The sequence below is a fragment of the Phalacrocorax aristotelis genome, chromosome 10, assembly GCF_949628215.1.
Source record: "Phalacrocorax aristotelis chromosome 10, bGulAri2.1, whole genome shotgun sequence".
NCBI classification, from domain to species: Eukaryota; Metazoa; Chordata; class Aves; order Suliformes; family Phalacrocoracidae; genus Phalacrocorax; species Phalacrocorax aristotelis.
The window spans coordinates 9883342-9902830 of record NC_134285.1 but is presented as its reverse complement, the minus strand read 5'-3'; the positions used below and the strand labels follow the sequence as shown (position 1 = coordinate 9902830).

Here is a 19489-nt window from a genome sequence, read left to right as displayed (position 1 = left end):
GTCATTCACTGCACTGAGCCATCTGAACAAAACAGCAGCTTTTTTGGGGGTTGCTCAGTTTAAAAAAGAAAAATGGAGAAAGTAATGCAAGAGAGGATGTGGTGGCTGTAGCTGCCAGATAATATGAGTAGTGAGAATCAGCACTGGCATTTTAAAGTTAGAAACCCCACCCTGACAGGCACTTTGTGCCTTGTATGGTTGTATGCTAAAACTGGAGTGGAAGAAACTGCAAGCATCCTTTGCCACTGCCTCACCCCACTCCACCAAAAGCCACAAACTCCCTAGTCCTTCCCAAAAGTCATGTCCTGGGTGTATCAAGGGTTGAAAGGACCAAACCCACCAGCACCAGGATGCCTTGGGAGCCCAACGGCTATTGCTCAGGCAGTCATCACTGCAAGGGTCATCCCTGCGGATGCAGAGAGCACCCAGGGGGCCAGGATAACATGAAATGGATAAATTTACTGCAGGTGCCAAATACACCCAAAAATGTCAAGCCTGAGCAAGGATTTTCGGTGCCCTGCCTGCATTACTGCCGGAGCAGGCACCACTCTGTGTTACTTGTGTGGTTATGGGGCACAGGGTAATAAATAACACTGAAATCCCTTTCAGGCCAGGTGTGCGTGGGGGATTGGAGGGATCACACGCAAAGCAACACACAGCCTCCCCCGACAGCTACAGCAGGTGACTCAAGTCAATGCAGAAAAAAAGGGCAGGTTACAAAGCTGGCATTTAAGATATCATTAGAGCTGTTATTGCTATTACCAAGTTATAATTGCTTTCACAGCCTAGCTAAATCCAGGGTAACTATCCATATTAGATGAATATGTTCGGCATTTGCATTCAGCTTTTACTTGGGACTGTAACTTCATGTGATTAATAAAGGCCACAGCCCTTTCCTGTGAGCGCTTGCCCTCCACACGGATGAAATACCACATTTAATTGCTTTAACCCTCACTTCTGCCATTTCCTTCCCCTCCCTCCGCCTGTGATCTTCATGTTTGGCATCTGCTGGGTGCAACCCATGGCTGGTGGTGGGAGGATGGAGGAGGCTGCCCGTGATGGAGGAGATGAGGTCCAGCAGCCACCATGCTCCACACAGGCACCAATGAGCAGACCAGGAGCCCAAAAAGGTGTTACGTCCTCATGAGGACAAGCTGCACAAAACAACTTCTATCTGCAAACCTGTCATGATGTCCTGCCTCCTAATTTAATTATCTCAACAAGATAAAAGAGGAATTAGTGGCAAGTGGATTTTTGCTGTTAAACAAATACTTGACAACATATGCTGAGCTCTTAAACCACCACTAGATTGTGGGTCAATTGACTTTCATGGCTATTGAGTCTAAACACCATAAACACCATCCAAATCAAATTAATTTTGTCTTCAGTATATAATAAAAAAAAACACCAAACCACCACACCAAATGAACGCTTCCCTACCCTGTTCTACAACCACCTCTAAAAATTCAAGCCAGCCCTGCAGCACTGTCCTTTCCCAGTGCTTCACAGCGAGTGCCTGCTTTGCAATACCAAAAATTAGTGTTTAATCTAAGCTGGCAATTTCCCAAACCTCAGTCTCCACACTCTTTGGAAGTGGAAGACAGTGGTTATTCCTCTGGGAGCAGGACCACAGCACTCCCATTGCAGCCGGTGGGGGCTGCTCACGGGGTGCCCTCCAGCCACGCTGCTCTCACCTCCTCTCCCAATCACATGGGGAGATGGCGATTCCTCCTACCTTTGAATCAAACCTCCTCGCCTTCCTACCCCACAGCAGACTTCTGAACATAGCCAAAGGAGGATATTTTATTAGAGTCCCCTCCACTCTAAGGAGGCGCAAGAAGAAAGCTTCTCCTGCAAGTCTTCCCTTGTCCCCTCCTCCCAAGGTCTCCCACGGCGAGTCACTTGGATTTTGTATTATCCCAAGCAACTGCACAAGTACAAATGGATGTCAGGGGGGATGAGCAGAGCAAACACACACTTCCTGGGCCGTGCATTATGTTACTGGGTTTCTGCAGGAGTGATGCAGTTATAACACACACCACACTCCAGCAAAGTTCCCATTTGGAAATCTGCTTAATAACAGCACCAGTCACTTCCATACAGCCCTGACAAACATGCTCTATCAGCCCCTGACAAAGAGCTTCACAAACGATGCAATCAACAGCCCAGCATAATTTTCAAAAAATACAAATGAGCAGATATCTAGTTGTCATGGTAACCTCAAGAGCTGGACTAGACTTTTGCAGATTACCAAATACAGCTACACTTTGCCAACACAGCAGGAGTGTGGCACCAGGGACCTCACTCAGGGACAGCAACCAGGTATTGCTGAGGAGTATCAGCTCTTTCAGCAATCTGCCCAAAAAAGCTCCACCCTCGCTAACTGACTCCGGGGGACTCACGTTGACCATGCCAGTTGCGATTAGTTTCTCTCTCATGTCACCTGAGCTTTGGCTCTGTGGCCTTCAAGGCTGACCAGTTTTAAGAGCAGAAACCACAGCGGGAATTGTTCTTTCAGATCTGCGCTTTACATCTGATCAGCAGTGTCTCTGACAATTTGCACCCAGGAATCAAAGTTTCCAGCCAAGTTACCAAGCCCCTGCAAAATAAAACCAGTTAAAAAAAAGAAGCTTTCTTGTGGGTTTACCATTCCGCCTAGGTGGCTGTGCCACAGAGCCCTACGCCAAAAGAGGGACAGGGCTGGTGACCCACAGAGCGCTGCTCCCCATCGAGGCAGTTTTCACAGGAAGCCTGGAAATCTTTGGTCACAAGAGACAGGGAGACTTTGTGGGTACCAATAAGGAGCAATCAACAACAAAACGGGCCCTGGTGTGACATGAGGCAGCCCCCGTACTGAGCCAGCACCATCCCGGGGTCCCCCAGGCTGAAGGAGCCCCCAGCAGCAACAAGCCTTTCCCAGAGGAAAGCCGGCACTGCTTGAGTTTTGCAATTAAGTTCCATCACACACCAGCAGCTTGCATGGTTTATAAATCCACCTTCGATCACCTCTCTGCCTCTCCTCTTGATGGCCATCTCAGGTGAGCCCCCTGCCTGCCCAAGGGGCGGCTGGGCTCAGCTGTGCCCAGCTGTGCCCAGAAGGAGCTGCTTTTCCCAGCAGATTTATCCCCACTGGCTCCCCACTGTCCTACTCATTCCCTGGCAGCAGCAGGAAGCAGCTGGAGGAAGGTGGGACGGGAAAACCCGCCCGCAGAACAGTAGGAACATCTCAGTTAAGCCAATATCTGCTGGGACCCACAGAGCACACAGCCAAATCCTGCTTGCCTTCCTCCTGCCCCGCTGCTCTGTCCCTACCTACAACACACGTTTGGGATGCACCGAAGCTGGGGGATGCTAACACCATCACATAGATAAGTAACTTTATTTATCATAAGGTTTTGTGTTTTGGGGGCTTTTTTGTGATGGAGTTCACTGCCACAGCCAGTAAATATCTATAATTTACTCACTGGGCTGCTGGGAGCTTTTTTTTTTTTGCTCCCGAGATATTTCTGTTCCCTGTCAAAGGGAACCACTCTGCAGCGTCCTTGCCCCAGGGCAGGAGCTGCTCTGCTAGGCAGGCAATTAAACCCAAGGGAAGTGGGGGTGGGGGAAAGGAGATGCACTAGACGATTCAGCTGTGCAGGCCTTATCCTCCAAATAATTTTCAGCGGGCAAAAAAACCCCCAAGAATCTTACTGAATTAACAGAGGAAAGGAAAGCTCAGCTCAGCCCGGCCTGCCATCTGAGCAGTCCAGATTAGAAACCAGGGAGGAAAGTCACCACCAGGCTGCCTGTGCTGGTGCAGGCTGCTGCCAGCTGGCATCACCAGCGTGCCCCGGCAAGCTGCTGCCAGCACAGTATTGTCTTCACAGCTCCCTTCCCTGGGCACCCAGCAGTGTATTTCATGAAATAAATAAATAAATAGATAAATAAATCTGGGGAAAAAATAATCAAAAGGCAAATGGTGCAGGCAGGCCTATCTCTCCGCCCAGGGCTGCGGGCAATGTTGTCTCTAGAGACCATGAAATAGGGTATAGGAGGGTAAAGATATTTTGTCACCAAGGGACAATCATTTTTGTTCAATTGCAGGCTATATCACACACTATTCCTGCTTACCCTGGCTTTCATGCATTACAAAGGAAAATGTTCAGCTCCTGAAAGACTCAGAGACATAAAAGGACCCTCCAGCATTAGTCACTTGCAAGTGATGTGCAGGAGAGGTGTGCGAGAGTCCTGCTGCTGCCAGGTTTCCCACTGCCTGCACCATGTGGCAAGGCAGGATGGAGAAATTCAAGATAAGAGGGGAGTTAGGGGTTATGGGATAAGGAGTGCAGAAAAATAAAATTAAAAAAGTTCAGCCTGAAGAGCTGTAGCTCCTCCCGGCCGTCCAAAGGCCGGGACGGTCCATGCCAAGGCAAAGGGCACATCCAATCTTCCACTGAGCACTGACCTCACCAGATCCATTACAAGTTCATTAGGGAGGTGAAAACTGTTGCTTTCCAAGTTTTATTTGACTACTGTGAAATAGAAGACGCCAGCGAGGAGAGAGGGTTGTTTTTTAAGTAAGGATCCTAGAGTCTGGGGAGAAAGCAGAGGGGGTTGCGAAACAAAGCCCCTATTAACTCTGGTCCCAACTTTCAGGTCGCGCAGGTTCAATTCTTTTTACCTGGAAATGAAGATATTAATTGGAGCTGACAGCTTTCATAGGTTTCCCCATTAGCAATATTTTTAGCCACAGTAGGGCCCAAGTCTTCAAACACATTCCCAAGGGAAGGTTTTAACCTTTCTTTTGAAACATCTCATGCCACTTGCAGGGAAAGAAAGAGAGTTTTTTGGCTCAAGGCATACCAAGCCCTGGCTGTGACAAACTCCCAGCTCCTCTGAACAGGGGGCACAGGAAAAACAGGGAAAAGAAACTGGGGAGAGGCAGCCAGGAGCAGAGCTTGGCATCATGTGGCAGCATCACCCAGTGGAGCAGCCATCCCTCCAGCACCCCAACCCTTCCCATCTGGGTGATGGCATGGCCAAGCCCAAGGGGGACTCTGCAGGGCGTGCTGGCTCCAGTCCCCTGCGTTACGGCTGATCTCCACCCTGGAGATGGGGCCACGCTTCAGCACCAGCGCTCCAGCCAGGGGTCAGCCAGCCACGTCGTGTGCCACACGGATGCCCAATCCTGCCATCCTCATGCCAGCAGCAGGCACAGGACCCATCCATGGATGCCTTCTAGGGCAGCAAAAAAATGGTTCCTCAAGCTCTTTTTCTGTCATAGATCAGATCCTACACATCAACAATTTGTTAGCTTCTTGTATCCAAGAACATTTTTTTTCTTTACAGCTAGTTTCTTTACATACTGTTATCATCTATATGTAATTTATTGCTTTCAGATGAACCAAAAGCCTCAAGAATCCACATTCAGCACTGTCTCCTGCCCAGAACTGAAAGTTATGCGACTGGCTTACTCTCCATATATTTATGTGGATAATATATATATATAGAAAATCAATTTAAGAGAATATATTTTCATTTCTATGTATTATTCATTCATATATATTATGTTAAAGTATTTATATATAAAAGTACGTAATCAGGGATGACAGTAATTCCTTATTTTAGAAAGTTGCTCTAACACACATGTTCCACTTACAACACCACCATTACCCCCACCAAGTTTTGCAGTTTCTCTCCAAGTGGAAATGTATTTTAGCTGAAAGGCATGCTGACGCCCAAGGAAGCAGTTAGAGACTCCCAGTGGAGCCTCAGTTATTTACCTCATTGTATCCAGTGTAATCGCTCTGGAAAGTCTTACTCTTGAATTTTTATGTCTCTAAGATGGTGACACGAGGGGAGACCAGACAATTTTAAGAGGATGCCTTTGTTCATCTTTGCAGGCAAAGGCCAAGACGGGGCAGCCCAGGGCTGTCCCAGCTGCATTGGTGCTGTGAGACCCTGAGGCTTTGCTGGAGCAGGGGCAAAAGGGACACATCACTCCCAAGAGAGGCCGAGGGGCCCAAGGGAGAGGCAGCGCCCTCTGCACGGGGCTTCTCACAAAGCCACTGGGATGCCACAGGGCTGTGTGGGACCAGGGAAAGGGGCTGGGGGGAGAGTCACCCTGCAGGGAGCACTGGATTTACTGCATCTGACTGGGTCCAGCAGTGCCCTTACAGCCACGTGCCCTGAAGGAGAAGCATGTTTTTGCTTTGAAGACACTGCCCTTCCTTGGGCCCTGGCACCACCAGAGCCCCACTTGTACCCAGGGCCTGCAAATTCACGCACGTACAAGGAAGAGGGTCCCATCTCCCACTGAGCATCCCAGACAAGGTACACTGGGGCTGCCACAACAACACACACCTCCCCAAAAGTTATTCACCTGCTAGATGAAAGTACTCCGTGATGCCATGGCAGAGTAGGACATCAGCAATGGCTGCAGGAAAGAACATAATCCCACTAGGAAAGAGGGCTGCACCAAGAGCTGTGCACTCTCATCACCCAGGAGAGTTTTGTCAGGGTGAGCTGACCCTCAGCTGGTGCACATCAGCCCTTCACCCGCCTTCCTTGTAACTCACTCAGCCCAAAGCAGCCAGGGCCAAACCCTGCTCACCTGCTGCGGGATGCCGAGAGGCTCCATCCACCCCATGCAGCGATGCTGTGTGGCTGATGGGGCCGGGTGAAGGGCGGGATGTGCACACGGGGAACCCCAAAAAACAGTTGGGGTCAATCAAATAAACTTTCCCAGGAGTCCACTTCCCCCCAACATGCCTTTTTAATACAGAGCAGATTGTGGTAAAACCAGCTCCTTCTGCGTGACCCCACCTCCCCAGGGAGTCACTGCTACTCGAGCGCTAGAAAGACAGAGGAGCCTCCACCTGCTGTTTGCCGTTTATTGTAGTGGAGAGAAAAATAATGCACAGAAGAGATATTTTGCATAACTTAGCAGAAAATAACACTTTTCCTCCACTCTTCACAGATCGACAGGCAGAATTATTTCCTATGCACGGCTGTTTTTTTATGCTAACAGTTTGGTGAATTAATATAATTGTGGGTTTCCTCTAATATGCTGCAATAGCTGATCCAAAACCCAAAGCTCAGGCTTGGGGAGGCTCCTTCACTCTTTAATACAGCTCCCGTCGCCATTTGCCCATGGTGAGGGTAAGCACCGGGTTCATCCCTGCAGCATTCCCAGGAGGGATTTTTGCAGCTGGGGTCTGGCTGGGGATGCTCAGCAGCTCTGTGGCTTTTGCCATCCGTGACATGTCCTGGCCGCTCTTCCCTGGCACGGCTGGAGAGGTGACCCAAAATGAGGGGGGCGCAGGCAGTGCCGACAGCCTCAGTCCAGGGCCAGCGAGGGGATCTTGCATACGAAGGGGAAGGCTCTGCCGCAGGCATTGTCGTTCCAGGAGCGCAGTGCTACCCCCCAAAAAAACAAGGCATTAGCCAAAAAAAAGTGTGAGGAGGTAACCATGCACTGCCCTAGGACTGGAAATCTCCTGCTGTTGAGGGAGGCTTTCCCTGGATGTGCTTCTACTTGCACTGCTCCCAGCCCTGCCTCCTCCCAGCATCCCCAGCCCTGCCTTGGGGGTGCTGGCAGGGATGCCTGGCGCTGGCTCAAACATGGTAGTGGGGAGGCAGCTGCAAACACAGCCCTGTACCCCACAAAATATCAACAGGCTGCCAGTGGATGGGGCGTTTAGGTATGTCCAGGGCATCTGGATACACCTGACTGGTCTCTCTGGCAATGAGGGTGTGAAGTGGGATTTTTGCACAAGCAGGGTCTTGCCCTGCCTCAGCGAGATGGCCCTTTCCTGAGGGAGAGAAAAGCTGGCAAAATGATGGGTGTTTCCACAGGCCTCCTATGTGGGAGGGAAAATTTGACGTTTGGCTAAATTCCGTAATTCTTCAAAGCAGATGATGCTCCCCTCCTGCTGCTGCTATGGGAGAGGGAGATGGGCTGTGAGCACAGGGAAAGCGAGTGTGTGTGTGTGTATGTTTGTACATGGTGAAAGAGAAAACATGTCCCTTCTCTGCAAAGAAAAAAGAAAATAATAAAAAATTAAAATGCAAATCCTCAGCCTGCCAGCAACCACTTCAGAAAAGCACAAGCTGCAGTGGATTGAATTTGCTGACATACAAATAAGGCTTAAGGTGCCCTTGATGCCCGGCACGGCACTCACCGCTGCTGTGCCTGTACCAGATCTGCACGCAGTCCTCCTCCTCCGGGATGGAGTGGATCCCATCGTCGGGCTGACTGCCATCCCAGTAGTGATAGTCGTAGGAGGAGCCGTCTGTCCATTCGAAGTGACCCTCCTGGCACAGGGCGAGCGGAGAAAGGCGGCGATTGCAGAGCCACATTTGCCGGGGGGGGCCTCCCATCCAGACCCCAACCCCCATGCCACACAGCCCGAGGACATGGGGAGAGACTGTCACCACTCAGCAAAGGCCAAACAGCTCGTTTGGGTTTTACAACTGAAAACTTACCGTGGAAAGACCCAGTATTCACAATGTTCTCACTAGGGGAAGCCCAGAAATTAAACCCATATATTTTTTAACACACCCACCCAGTCCTGTGTTCCTTTTCCTTCTTCTTTTCCATTCCTCTCCCAATATCTAAAAAAATTTGCTGGCATGGAACTGTTCTGATGGTCTCAGCTGGGTTTTAGTTACATATTAGACTATATATTTCCAACATGACAGTTTTGAAAAGTTGCAGAGTGTCACAAGAAAGCTATGAAAGTCAGTGATTTTTGACATTGGAGAGGTTTTTAGTTTATTTGCTGTTCTTGGATGAGCAGTACAATACTCTCTCTATTAATCCATTAATAAAATATGATGTGAACAATTAGTAATTAGTAATCTTTTTATTCTAATAAAACTTTTATTTTGAAAGCAGACTGGAGGGAATGAAATGACAACTTTCTCTCATAAGCTGCGCAACAGACCCTATGCTACCACCTGATTAATGGGGCTATAAGGAGTGTAGAAGAAAACCAAGTGGTTTTCCAGCAGGAAACACAGGGAAGTGAACTTTTCAAAGCCATTTCCCACATGACTATGGAGAGCTCTCACCTGCCGCAGGTCGTTGAGCCCCGTCCAGATGTCAGTGGGGATGCCAGGCACGCGGCTGTTCACCAGGTCGTACACGAAGACATTTTCTTCCCAGCTGTCGAAATAGAGCAATACAGAGCCTCTGAGGGGGTATGTCAGGCAAATGGTCAGGCATGCCCCACAGCATTCGCCCTATGGCATGGCCAAATGGGTCCCCCTCTTCTAATTGCTGTTGATTACTTTCCCAGGTCTGTGCAAGAAGTGAGTAGTGTGAGTGAGAGCTGGAGGAGAGGGAGAGGGGGAAAAGCCTGTACAACCATGTTGTATTTCTATCCCTTTTTCAAGAGTAAAAAAACGCATTTTTGGGAAACTTAGGGAATACTATGTCAGTTTTCCTGCAAGGCCAGGAAAAGGTATTTTTTACATTGCCTTTTTGTGCCCAGTGCATCAGACTTGATCCGGTCGCTGCTGCAGAGGGATGCTTAGGCTGGAACATGAGCCTGCAGCTGGCACAGAGGTTGTCATGTGGGAATGGGACTGTCTCCATTTTCCTTCTTCCCCAGGCCATGCCAGTGTGGGATAACATGTTTCTGCGCCACTCACCTATGAATGGATGCCAGCTTGGCTGATCTGATGCCAATGGAGAACTCGGCGCAATAGAGGTCGGCTTCAGCCCAGGTTTTGTTGATGGGGAAGTACCGGTAGCAATGGCCTTCGTACTCTGTCCAGAAGAGCGGGCAGGAGTAGGCGTGGACGGGCTCTGGCATGGCTGGGGGCAGAGCAGAGGACATCCAGCAGCTGATGGCAAAGCAGTGTGGCCGGGCAGCCGAGCAGGCAGCAGAGCAGGCAGCGGAGGCAGCAGTGCCCAACCCTGCTCCCCCCCACCTCACCCCAGCAAATAACCACCAGACACATGCATGGCAAAACCAACTGTTGCAGAAGCTGTGAAAAAGTTTGCAGAAGCCAAAACACATTTTGCAAAAGCCATGGGTTTCTTGGTTTTAGCATCTGCCTAAATCAGGAGGGACATCTCAAGCCAGTTCGACATTGTTTTAGGCAGAGGGTGCTTAAAATAAAGGCACTGATATTTGCTACTAGGGAAACCAAGATAAGGGCTGCTCTCGCCTCTATCAGGCACTACTGGAGCTGCTGTGCTAGGATGGGAGGTGACAGCCAGGGGCTGCAGAGTTATGGCTGCACGCTGCCCTCCTGCAAGGCCACTTGCACCTCCTCCCTCCGAGCAAATCCCCTCACCATCGCCTCTGTCCCTGGACCCCGAAGCAGCCATGGACTATGCACGTGTTGGGTTTTGGCCCCATAAATAGCCAGGCAAGATGTGCGTGCCGCCAGGAGTGGTGCCAGCCTATCTGCCTCCCGTCACCAGATAAGAGCTGGGACTCCATGGGGCAGCTTCTCCTTCCTCACCATTTTTCAGCACAGCAGGGGAGTTACTTCAAAAGAGGCCATTTGGGGGGGTAGGACACACTTCTGGAGCCTTTGCGGTTGCTGCTGTGTAAACACTGCAGCGACACGAACACTTTCCTCTGACCTCCTCCATGCCACGCTCCCACAGTTGCACGTGGGGAGGATGCAGTGCACACGCACAACACCCCACCCAACACTAATGCAGGTGGAACCCCCCAACTCTTGTAGCACATAGGCTTAACTCTCCTAGCTGCTGGGTTTTGAGCCTTGAGGAACTGCCAGGTTCCCCAAAGCCAGTTCCCACATCCCTGTGGGGTCAGGCTGGAGGGAGTGGGGAGGTAGGCAGCGTAGGGAGATGCCATGAAACTATCCAAGCAGGTAACAGGCTCAAGCCCAGATAGGGCCTCCGGTACTGAGGGACTGGGAGGGAATGGTTTTCCTTAAGGGTGGGGAGAGCAAAGCCTAGCAGTGGCACAGGACATGGGAGCAGCAAGGGCAGTATCGGTGTGGGGAAAAGGAGAGGCGAGATGATTTCAAAGCAGCTGTGGGAGTGTTTGTGATGCTGAATCCTTCCCTGCCCCGCACTGTCAGCTCCAGGTGATAATTTCTTATTTCATCAGCTCTTTCCACATTGGGATCTCTGAGCCTTTTACAAACACCTGCCAGCCATCCCCCAGGTCCCTCCTGTCACATACCACCCCCAGCTGACATACCACAAATGCAAAGAGCCCTTTTTTCCCTCCTGAGCAAGGTGCAGAGGCCAACCTGACCGCCAGTAGCACGCATTGTGCTGAACCCCGTGGGGCTATCGCTCCATCGCCCTGTCTCAGGATCCCCGGCCACTCCCTCCGGAGGAGCCGTGGCTGGAAGTAGCTCTATACCCCACAGCAACAAACATGCGGAGAGCTCTCCCACCCTCATCAGCACTAGTTACGGGCTGCGGAGGGAAAAAGATAAGGCATGCTGGGCTGGAACCAAGAGGAACAGCTTTACGGGAGCGTGGCCAAGCCACAGCCAGCTGAGCGGCAATGCAGGATCCAGCTCTCAGATTCACACCCAGCCGTCCTTGCATTTGGAAAAACCTTAGAATAGCCGTAAAAAAATGCAGATTGTTGCTATTAGAGCAATAGAGCAGAAGGTCTAGGAATGCTGAGAGCTGATGTGATTTCCTGGGAGCCAAGCTCTCCTCCCAACATGGGGCTGGCCAGTGGTCCCTGCCACTCTGAAAGCAAAGCAGAAAAAGGGCAGAGCGTCAAACCCATGGGACAAGGCTTCAGCTTCACTGCCAGGTTGTGGATGAGGCACATCCCCCCATCTGGGACAGGGCTGGGATCTGGTCCGGGTTCACAGCGTCTCCAGGTTGCTGGTCCCTCCTGCCGAGGGCACCCCAGGGGTCTGCAGCAGACAGGCACCACCAGCTCCCCCAGCAATCGGGGTTTTATTATAGAGGCTGTGAAGCGCCTTGACAAACTCTTCACCTCTAACAGCACAGTGGCAAAATTCACAGGGTTTAACCCAGCAGCATCTCCAGCAAATGGGGCCTTTCGCTCCTGAGTGCTAATTGCAGCGGGTGTCCTGGTGCCCTGGCTCCAAGCCCGGCCTGTCGGCGCCCCAGTCGTCCAGGAAAATCACCCTCGTTTTGTTCGGAGCAGCCAAAACCAAGTCAGACAGGGAGACAGTCCTTCTTTGTTATTCCATACTGCTTCCCATTAGGTAGCATTAATTTGACGAGCTTCAGCGAACTAGAGGTGCCTGAAGGAATTTAAGGTTAAATATACTGAAAAGGAAAATATGGGAGGTCAGCATTTAATTAGCATCTTTTCTGTTAGGTCAGGATCAGAGGCTTTGGCTGCCTCTTTGGAGGAGAACTATGGCTCCCAGTTTTAGAGGCAGGAATAACTGGGGGTGCTGCTTTATCTGGGGTCTTCGGGTGCTATTTTTAGCAGAAAGGCCATAAGAAATTTGATGTATGGTTGTCAGTATATGAGTATATGACACCCACTCATGGCTCTGTTGGAAAACCTCATAACCCAAGTGAGCAGCTGCTAATGGTGTTTTGATCTGAAAGGGGACAGGGGAAGCATTTGGGGTGACTTAGACCAGATCCTCACTTTTAAGCACTGCGGCAAACTCACCCCCAGCAGCATCAGCTCCTCCACACAGGGCAGGAGCAGCACAGCCACTGCCTGCGGCACGGGGGCTCCTGCCGACCTGAAGTCAGTTAATCCATTTGTCCCCAAATTCCTGGTGAAAAATGATGGCAAGAATCCTTCCTCCCTTTGCTTATTTACAGTGCAGCAGCTTTAAGGTCAGGACCAGGTTTTAACACAGCACCAGCAAAATAGATGTCCAAACTTGGCTGAGGATAAGATTCGTATCAGGCAGCTGTTACTAACCCAGAAAAGCTGGAAAACAATTTTGGGCCAGAAAAGAGAGTTTTGTGCTCTCTGGAGTTCTGTTAGTGCCAACAAAACTGGAGCCTTTTTATTTATTTACTAGCTGAGACCCACTTGCAGAACCACCAGGAAAACCACTTGTCAAAGTCTTGCAGAAGCTGGCACTGCTCTGCCAAAAAGTTTCACATCCCCAGGTGGCCACTTTCCAGCTGGAAATAATTAACTGAGAAAACCCCAGACAGTTTCACATGTTTTTTTATTCCAGCATGCTACTGAAAAAGATAAAATACCAACTGTGTGGCTCCCACTGTCTCAGCTGGGGAAGAGAAGGTTTTTTTCCTGAACAGCTTCATCCCAAGGTGCAATGCTGCCTCAGCTCCAGCGATCTGCAGATTTGAGATACAAAGTTTGGGGCTAGGGCAAGGTTCACAAGACATGTCCATGCAAGGAAGACTCCTGGCGATACTGCAGCTCTATCAAAGTGTTTTAGACAGCAGATCAGATCAGGTCAGTGCTGGCAGCAGATGCTCCTCTTGCTGCGGAACACTGAAGGGCTCTGTTTCATCAACAGCTGATGACTTACCAAAAAGCTTAGAGACATTAGGAGACACCTCACTGAAAGGCATGGTTTTGAAACACCCCTCTTGACTCATTTAAAAGCTAATGCTGCCGTCTGACCTGAAAAAGCAAGTGAACTTCTTCAGTTCTTGGCAAGCAGCTGGGTTTGGAGAGTGTCCATCAACATCCAAGAGGCTTGTCTGAAGTTGATGCCAATGGAGAAGAGCTGAAGAGATCCCAATCATGTGCAAGGCTGGGTCCTTCTCAGGGCAAAGCTGCCCATGGAGCTGCTCTGCTGGTACGCAAGGGCTGCAATGATGAGATCAAGGGATGGGGCGCGCTCCCCAGCTGGCAGTCAGAGCAGGGGCTCAGGATGATCCTGACGCTCACCAACACCGAGTTGCCTCTTAGCAGCCTGGGGCCATGGGGAAGACCAGCAGCTCAGCTTTACCCTGTGTTGGTGCTGCCAGAGCAGCGGGCAGTTATTGTGATAGCTGGGACGGGGAGCCCCAGGACCCACCCGAAGATGGCTTTGGCATAAGCAGCCTGTGGTGAGGCTGGGGTGTTCAAAGTGCCAGCTGAGCAGACCTCCATCCCACCACAGCCTCGACACATCTGCCAGCCCATATCTTCTTTATTGAATAAACCCAAAGAATAAGTATGAGAAAGGGGGTTTGGTGGGCAGGAACATGTGGCAGGGGCTAAGACAGTGCTACTGTATGGTCTGGGATGTCTCAGGTCACCCATGGCTTTAGGAGGATGGCCTTAAGCCCTGACACCACAGTCATTACGGACAAACAATCCCACCTTCCTGTGATTTGCAATATTTATCCTCCATTAACAGATGAAAAAGTCTCTTGCTTAGCATCCATCTTCAAAACATGGGAGGGTTTTCGATCTCTGTGTGTCTGGAGGATGCATGGAGCTGCAGGGGGTGGTATCCACTGATGGACATGAAGCTCATTTAATTACTGGGCAATATTTTACACACTGTGATGTGCCTTTTAAAGTACGTTACAAATATCCAGGTAAAATTTTAAACACTAGTTGAAGCATGTTGGAAGTGACATCCCTACACTGAGGGCTTTGGTTTTGTAAATCCTGTAACAAAACCAAGCTGGTTTTACAGCTTCAAATCTTCTGCCAGGTATGTCTGTAGTCGTGAGGCTACAGCAGGCACCGGCAGCAGCCCTCCTGCAGCCGGCACTAACAGATAGGAGTTATCTTGCATGGTTTTTTTTCCTCCTTAATTAGTTTTGGCAAAGCTCCCACGGATTAGGCATCTGGCAGGAAGGTTGGGCTCGTATCGATCCATTTTCTCACAAACTCACCGAATAGCACTTAAGGAGTCCCTCTCTGCTCATGTTCCCACACAAATCTAACAGTGCAAACAAACTCAGAGCAGCGACTCTTGCTCATGCCAGCCCCGTGAAAAAGTTTGCAAGAACCTTAAGTGACATAAAGCAGCTGCTGTCACCAATAGGAAGACGGGAGAATCACTTATTCGTGGCCGCTTTTCACATGAAATAATTGTGAATAAATAAACTAGGCACCACGGTGGTCCTCCCCACCTGTCCTACCAGGGTGCCATGCTGCTCCACTCACACTCACGCATGTGCCTTGCTGCAGCTATTTCTGCCTGGTGCCCCTGCTGCCCATGCCAGACCCATGGTAGGGACGGCTGAAGGTCCACGGCATCATGCCATGCGAGCACGCTTTTCTGAAGGCGAAAGTGCAGCCTCTTACACACAGAAACAAAGCCAGAGCAGAGACAGCTTCAATATCCCAGGAGAGAGAAACCGGGGCTGCTCTTGGCACGTCCCCCCAGTAAAGAAGAAAGTTGATTTCAAGGAAGGTCAGAGATTTCTGGAGCAGAGAAAGGGGAAAGCCAGCTGCTGACCCTGCAGGAGGTACACACACTCATCTCCCCGCTAAAGACGTAGCAGTTTCAGGATTACCTTTACCCCAAGTCACAATCAACACACTGCACTCACCTTGGCTGATCTTTATGTTTGTCTGCGGAAAAGCCTGGGCGGTGAGCAATGCCGCGGAGAGGAGCGCACACACATCCCACCCGGTGCCCATCGCCAGGGAGGGCGGACGGGGCGCTCCCGCAGCTCCGCAGGCGGCCAGTTGCAGGGGTCGTCGCTCGGTCCGGGAGCTCCCGGCTGTGCCAGGGAGGCTGCCGGCGCGGAGGTGGATATAGGCGCTGTGCTGCTCCCTCCCCCAAAAGCAGCAGCTCTCCCAGCAACATGCGCCTCCCCACCCACCACCGGCTGAGCCCAGGCGCGCTCATCGCATCGCACCCTGAGGGACCCGTGCCCAGACCTTTGCCCACAGCCTGGCTTGGGAAGGGGTGCATGTTTCCTCTCCTCCCAGAAAGCATTTGTCACATGCCGGAGGCTGCAGGCGAGCAACAAAATCCTTTATCTATACCCCTAGTTGCTTCCCAAGACATGATTTTGTGTCCCCGATTTAGCACTGCCCAGGTGCGCTCTGCTGGCTGCCTTGCCCCCCAGGGATGCTGGCGGGCATCAGTGGCCAGGCGCAGAGAGGAGTTCAGGGCAGACCTTCCCCTTGGGGTCCCTGAAAAACGTGCCCCTCTTGCCTGCTCTGCAAGGCCAGCAGCCCATCAAGCACAGGATAATGCTGGCAGCTGGAAGGCGAGGACTGTGTTAACGCGGGGGAAGCTGGGGCTGCAGCAGTGTGGGTACCTCGGAAAGGCAGGCTGCAGCTGCGGGAAGCAGGTGGAGAGGGTCCCTTGGGCTGCTGGGGAGCACTGCCCTGTGCCAGGCTTTGTGCAGCCTGTAACTGTGGGGTTTAACCCATTAATTCTCCATTTTGTGCTTGCCTTTTTTTTTTTTTAACCACAGAAAGGCAATGCTCCGACACACTAAACAGCCTGGAAGGGGAAACCACCAGCTGTGCCAAGGGGTCCGAGGCTGCTTCAGGAACTCACGCTATGTCCATCTGCTGAGTTTGTGCGTGGTCCATGCAGTCCTGTAACAGCAGAAAACTTTCAGCGTGAGGCAGCAGTCAATATTATCTAGCACATCTCCCTTCTGTGGTCAAAAATATTTTTGAAATAAACTTCAGATTTTAAAAAACATTGTATGAAGTCCTTTCCTAGCCATTGCACTGGTAAGGGAAAAAGTATAGGCACAAATGCTATTAAATTTTTATGGCCCTGCTCCATTTCGAATTTATGCCTTAAATCAGCATTGAATGAACTGCTTAGGGACACGGCCAATGCTGTTCCTTTTTTATTTTTATCTACAGATGAAAATTTTCAGCGTTTTCTGGGACCTCAGTTGGGATGACCCCTGGTTTTACAGGCAAGGTCCAGGTAAAAACAATCTGGAGTGACAGAAACCTTTCACTGCAGCAAAGTATCCAGACTTACTCCAGAGACAGTAACTCACTCAACTTTCATATATTAATTTTTCTTTGCATTAAACGGAACCTTTTAAGAAAAGTCCCCTCTCCCTTTCATTTGCAGTTCTATACATTGATCTGAAACTATATGGCTCAAGGAAAAGTCTATTGATATATCAGACCACTACAAATGATGGAATTCAAAAGTCTTAGAAGCCAAGGCATGCCTTCTCCCTCCTTAACTATGCACCACCCCTACATAAAGCCAGGGTTACCAGCAATTATCAGCAAACTACGGAACAAAAATCTTTTGAGCATATTAACCTACTCCCAAGGTACAAATGTTTATGCTTAAAGAGAGAGCAGAGATCCAGAATAACTTTAATCCTGTTTCTAATGACAGACCCACTGCAGCAGCATCTCCCCCCTGCAGCGCAGGCAGGAGCACTGAGCCCCCCGTGCTGCCCCCCAGGCTGGCAGCTCTGTGCCTGGCACAGCAGCTGGGCACCAGCTTTGCTCCCAGCACTGGGAAAGTTCATGCATGTCATGCACGCAGAGCCGGCTGGAGCTGCAGCTGCACTTTGGGTTATCTTCTGAATTCACAAAATGTGAGATGTGTTCTACCTGCTGGATGCAGCCCCAGGAGCACAGCCACATCTTGTTTTTTCGGCCCTCTGCTCCCATCCCTCCCCACACTGTTTTCTGATTGCCCTCCAGGTTGGGAGCTCCTCAGTGTGCTTCAGTCCTGCTTTTATTGGCCTTTCCTCAGGGTTTTCCCACCAATTTTTGGCGGTGTATGTACATGACACCCCCTCCCTGTGAAACGGAGACTGCATGGCACCAGGGACAGACTCATGGGCAAGAGCGCTTTGTGTCAACACTTCATCCCCAGTGCTTAAGCAAAGCATATGGCAGGTCTCAGGTCAGCTCCAGTGGATGCCCAGAGCTCGTGCTGCTGCCCAGAGATCCCACATGGAAGAGTATTAATATTGATGGCAATGACTGCTGAAACCACGGCCCCTTGTCTGAGCCTTTTCAAGTTATGGGAAGAGATAAGCCTCCTGCAGCGCATGTTTGCCCAGGACTTCCCCCGGGCTCCCTCTCCACCATAATTTATTGATGAGACAAACCAGAAGGAAGCCAGAGAACAGAGATTTCCTATTGACCTCGCTGTGGGACAGAGAAGGAATTTCACCTTGGAGGGAGGCAGGTTAGAATTGAAACCTGCATCCACAACACGTTCAGAAGAGGATGCCCATGGACACCCCTGAGGTAACCACTGTCCCCATCGCTTTGTGCTGCCGACGTAGGCCAGCTGTGCTGGAGAGCAGCAGGGAGCTACGTGCAGCAGTCAGCAAGAAGCAAGGCTGTTCATCAGGGGACAGCGTGCATGACCACACCAAAGGCAAGCTCCTACCTGTGTTCACCTGCAGCCACAGCAACAGGGCAATGGTTTGGCAACAAGGTCACCGAGGCCTTTTTTTGCCATCCTGTATCCAAGGCTGTGCTGTACTCTGCCCAGGAGAAGGGTGTCTGCAGTGTGCCTCTCCCCAGCCGCTGAGAGATGGCTTCTTGACACAGAGTGGAGACATCTCTTGTAGCCTCCTTTAATTAATTCCATTCTCTCCTCCATGATGGCAGGGTCACCGTATCAGACTTGGCTGTCACATGCAAAGCATGCACAGGGATTCTCAGAGCGCAGAAGGGAATGAAACACCACAACTCAGTGTAAACCAGAGCAGGTCCCCAACCAGAGATGTGCTACGGGGATGCTGCTGTCAAGAGTTACAACACAGACCTTCACACTGGAGCACAAACACCCTGGACCACAGCAGGGACTATTGACTGATTCATCAACACCTGCCCAAACAAGGTTGGGGTTTTTTTTTTGTTTTTTTCAGACTCACCTGTCTTTAACTGTAGCAGCCAAACAACAAACACAGATGAAATATGTGTGTATTTGTTGTTTTCTCTTTAAAAATCAAAACATTAAAAGCACAGGAGGTAACGCGAGTTCATTCTGGACTGCATTTGATGAAGACAGGGGAAGGAACCGACTGCTGCATACACCAGAATGTGCCAGCGCTGGACCGTCATCGCTCTGACCTCCAGTTTCAAAGTTGAAGGGTCACAAGCAAATGCAAAACCTCCCGCAGTACCCAGCCCCAAATCCCCACCCCAAACACCACATCTATTTTGCTCAAGGCAACTCTCCCACTTGTAGAAAAAACGGTCTGAGCCAGGGCAGATGGAGAGCACGCTGGTTTGCACCTCTCCCAAGCAGCTGATGAGGACCCTGGGGACCAGCACGGCCGCGGGAAGGCTCTGCACGGCGGGGTGCAGGATGGGGAGCAGACCATGGGCCTGGGCCACTGCAGGGGCCACAGGCTACCACCCACCGATTACACAGGTGACCTAGGGAGCCAGAGCCCGGGGCCCTTCCCCACCTCCTCTGTTTGATCACAGCAGCACTGACGTGGCGTCTGAGCTGACCCATCCATAACACCCTGAGGCTTTCCGGCCCAACACAGATAAACATTGCTGAAGCAGAACAGATCCTTCCTTCTCCAAAATGAAGACATGGATTGACAATAAAGTCATGGGCCAGGCCCAGCTCTCTTCAAAGCAATGTCCTTCTTGTTTGATTTCTTGAACAGGCTGTAAGCAAGATACAGATTTTTATACAGTCTCAATGTTGA

At 50.7% G+C, this 19489-nt stretch overlaps 1 protein-coding gene across 2 annotated transcripts; it reads right to left on the bottom strand.

Moving 5' to 3' along the window:
• Window positions 1-6861: 6861 nt before the first annotated feature.
• On the bottom strand, window positions 6862-15636 carry CLEC19A (C-type lectin domain containing 19A). Of its 2 annotated transcripts, none has more exons than XM_075105146.1 (5): window positions 15410-15636; window positions 9640-9805; window positions 9058-9151; window positions 8166-8298; window positions 6862-7401 (listed from the first exon to the last, which is right to left on the bottom strand). In XM_075105146.1, the coding sequence occupies exons 1-5, from the start codon at window positions 15498-15500 to the stop codon at window positions 7322-7324; spliced, it is 564 nt and encodes a 187-aa protein (XP_074961247.1). In that variant the 5' UTR covers window positions 15501-15636; the 3' UTR covers window positions 6862-7321. The 2 variants fall into 2 exon arrangements, with proteins under 2 accessions (XP_074961247.1, XP_074961248.1); XM_075105147.1 differs by lacking the exon at window positions 15410-15636 and adding an exon at window positions 13148-13229.
• Window positions 15637-19489: the final 3853 nt, after the last annotated feature.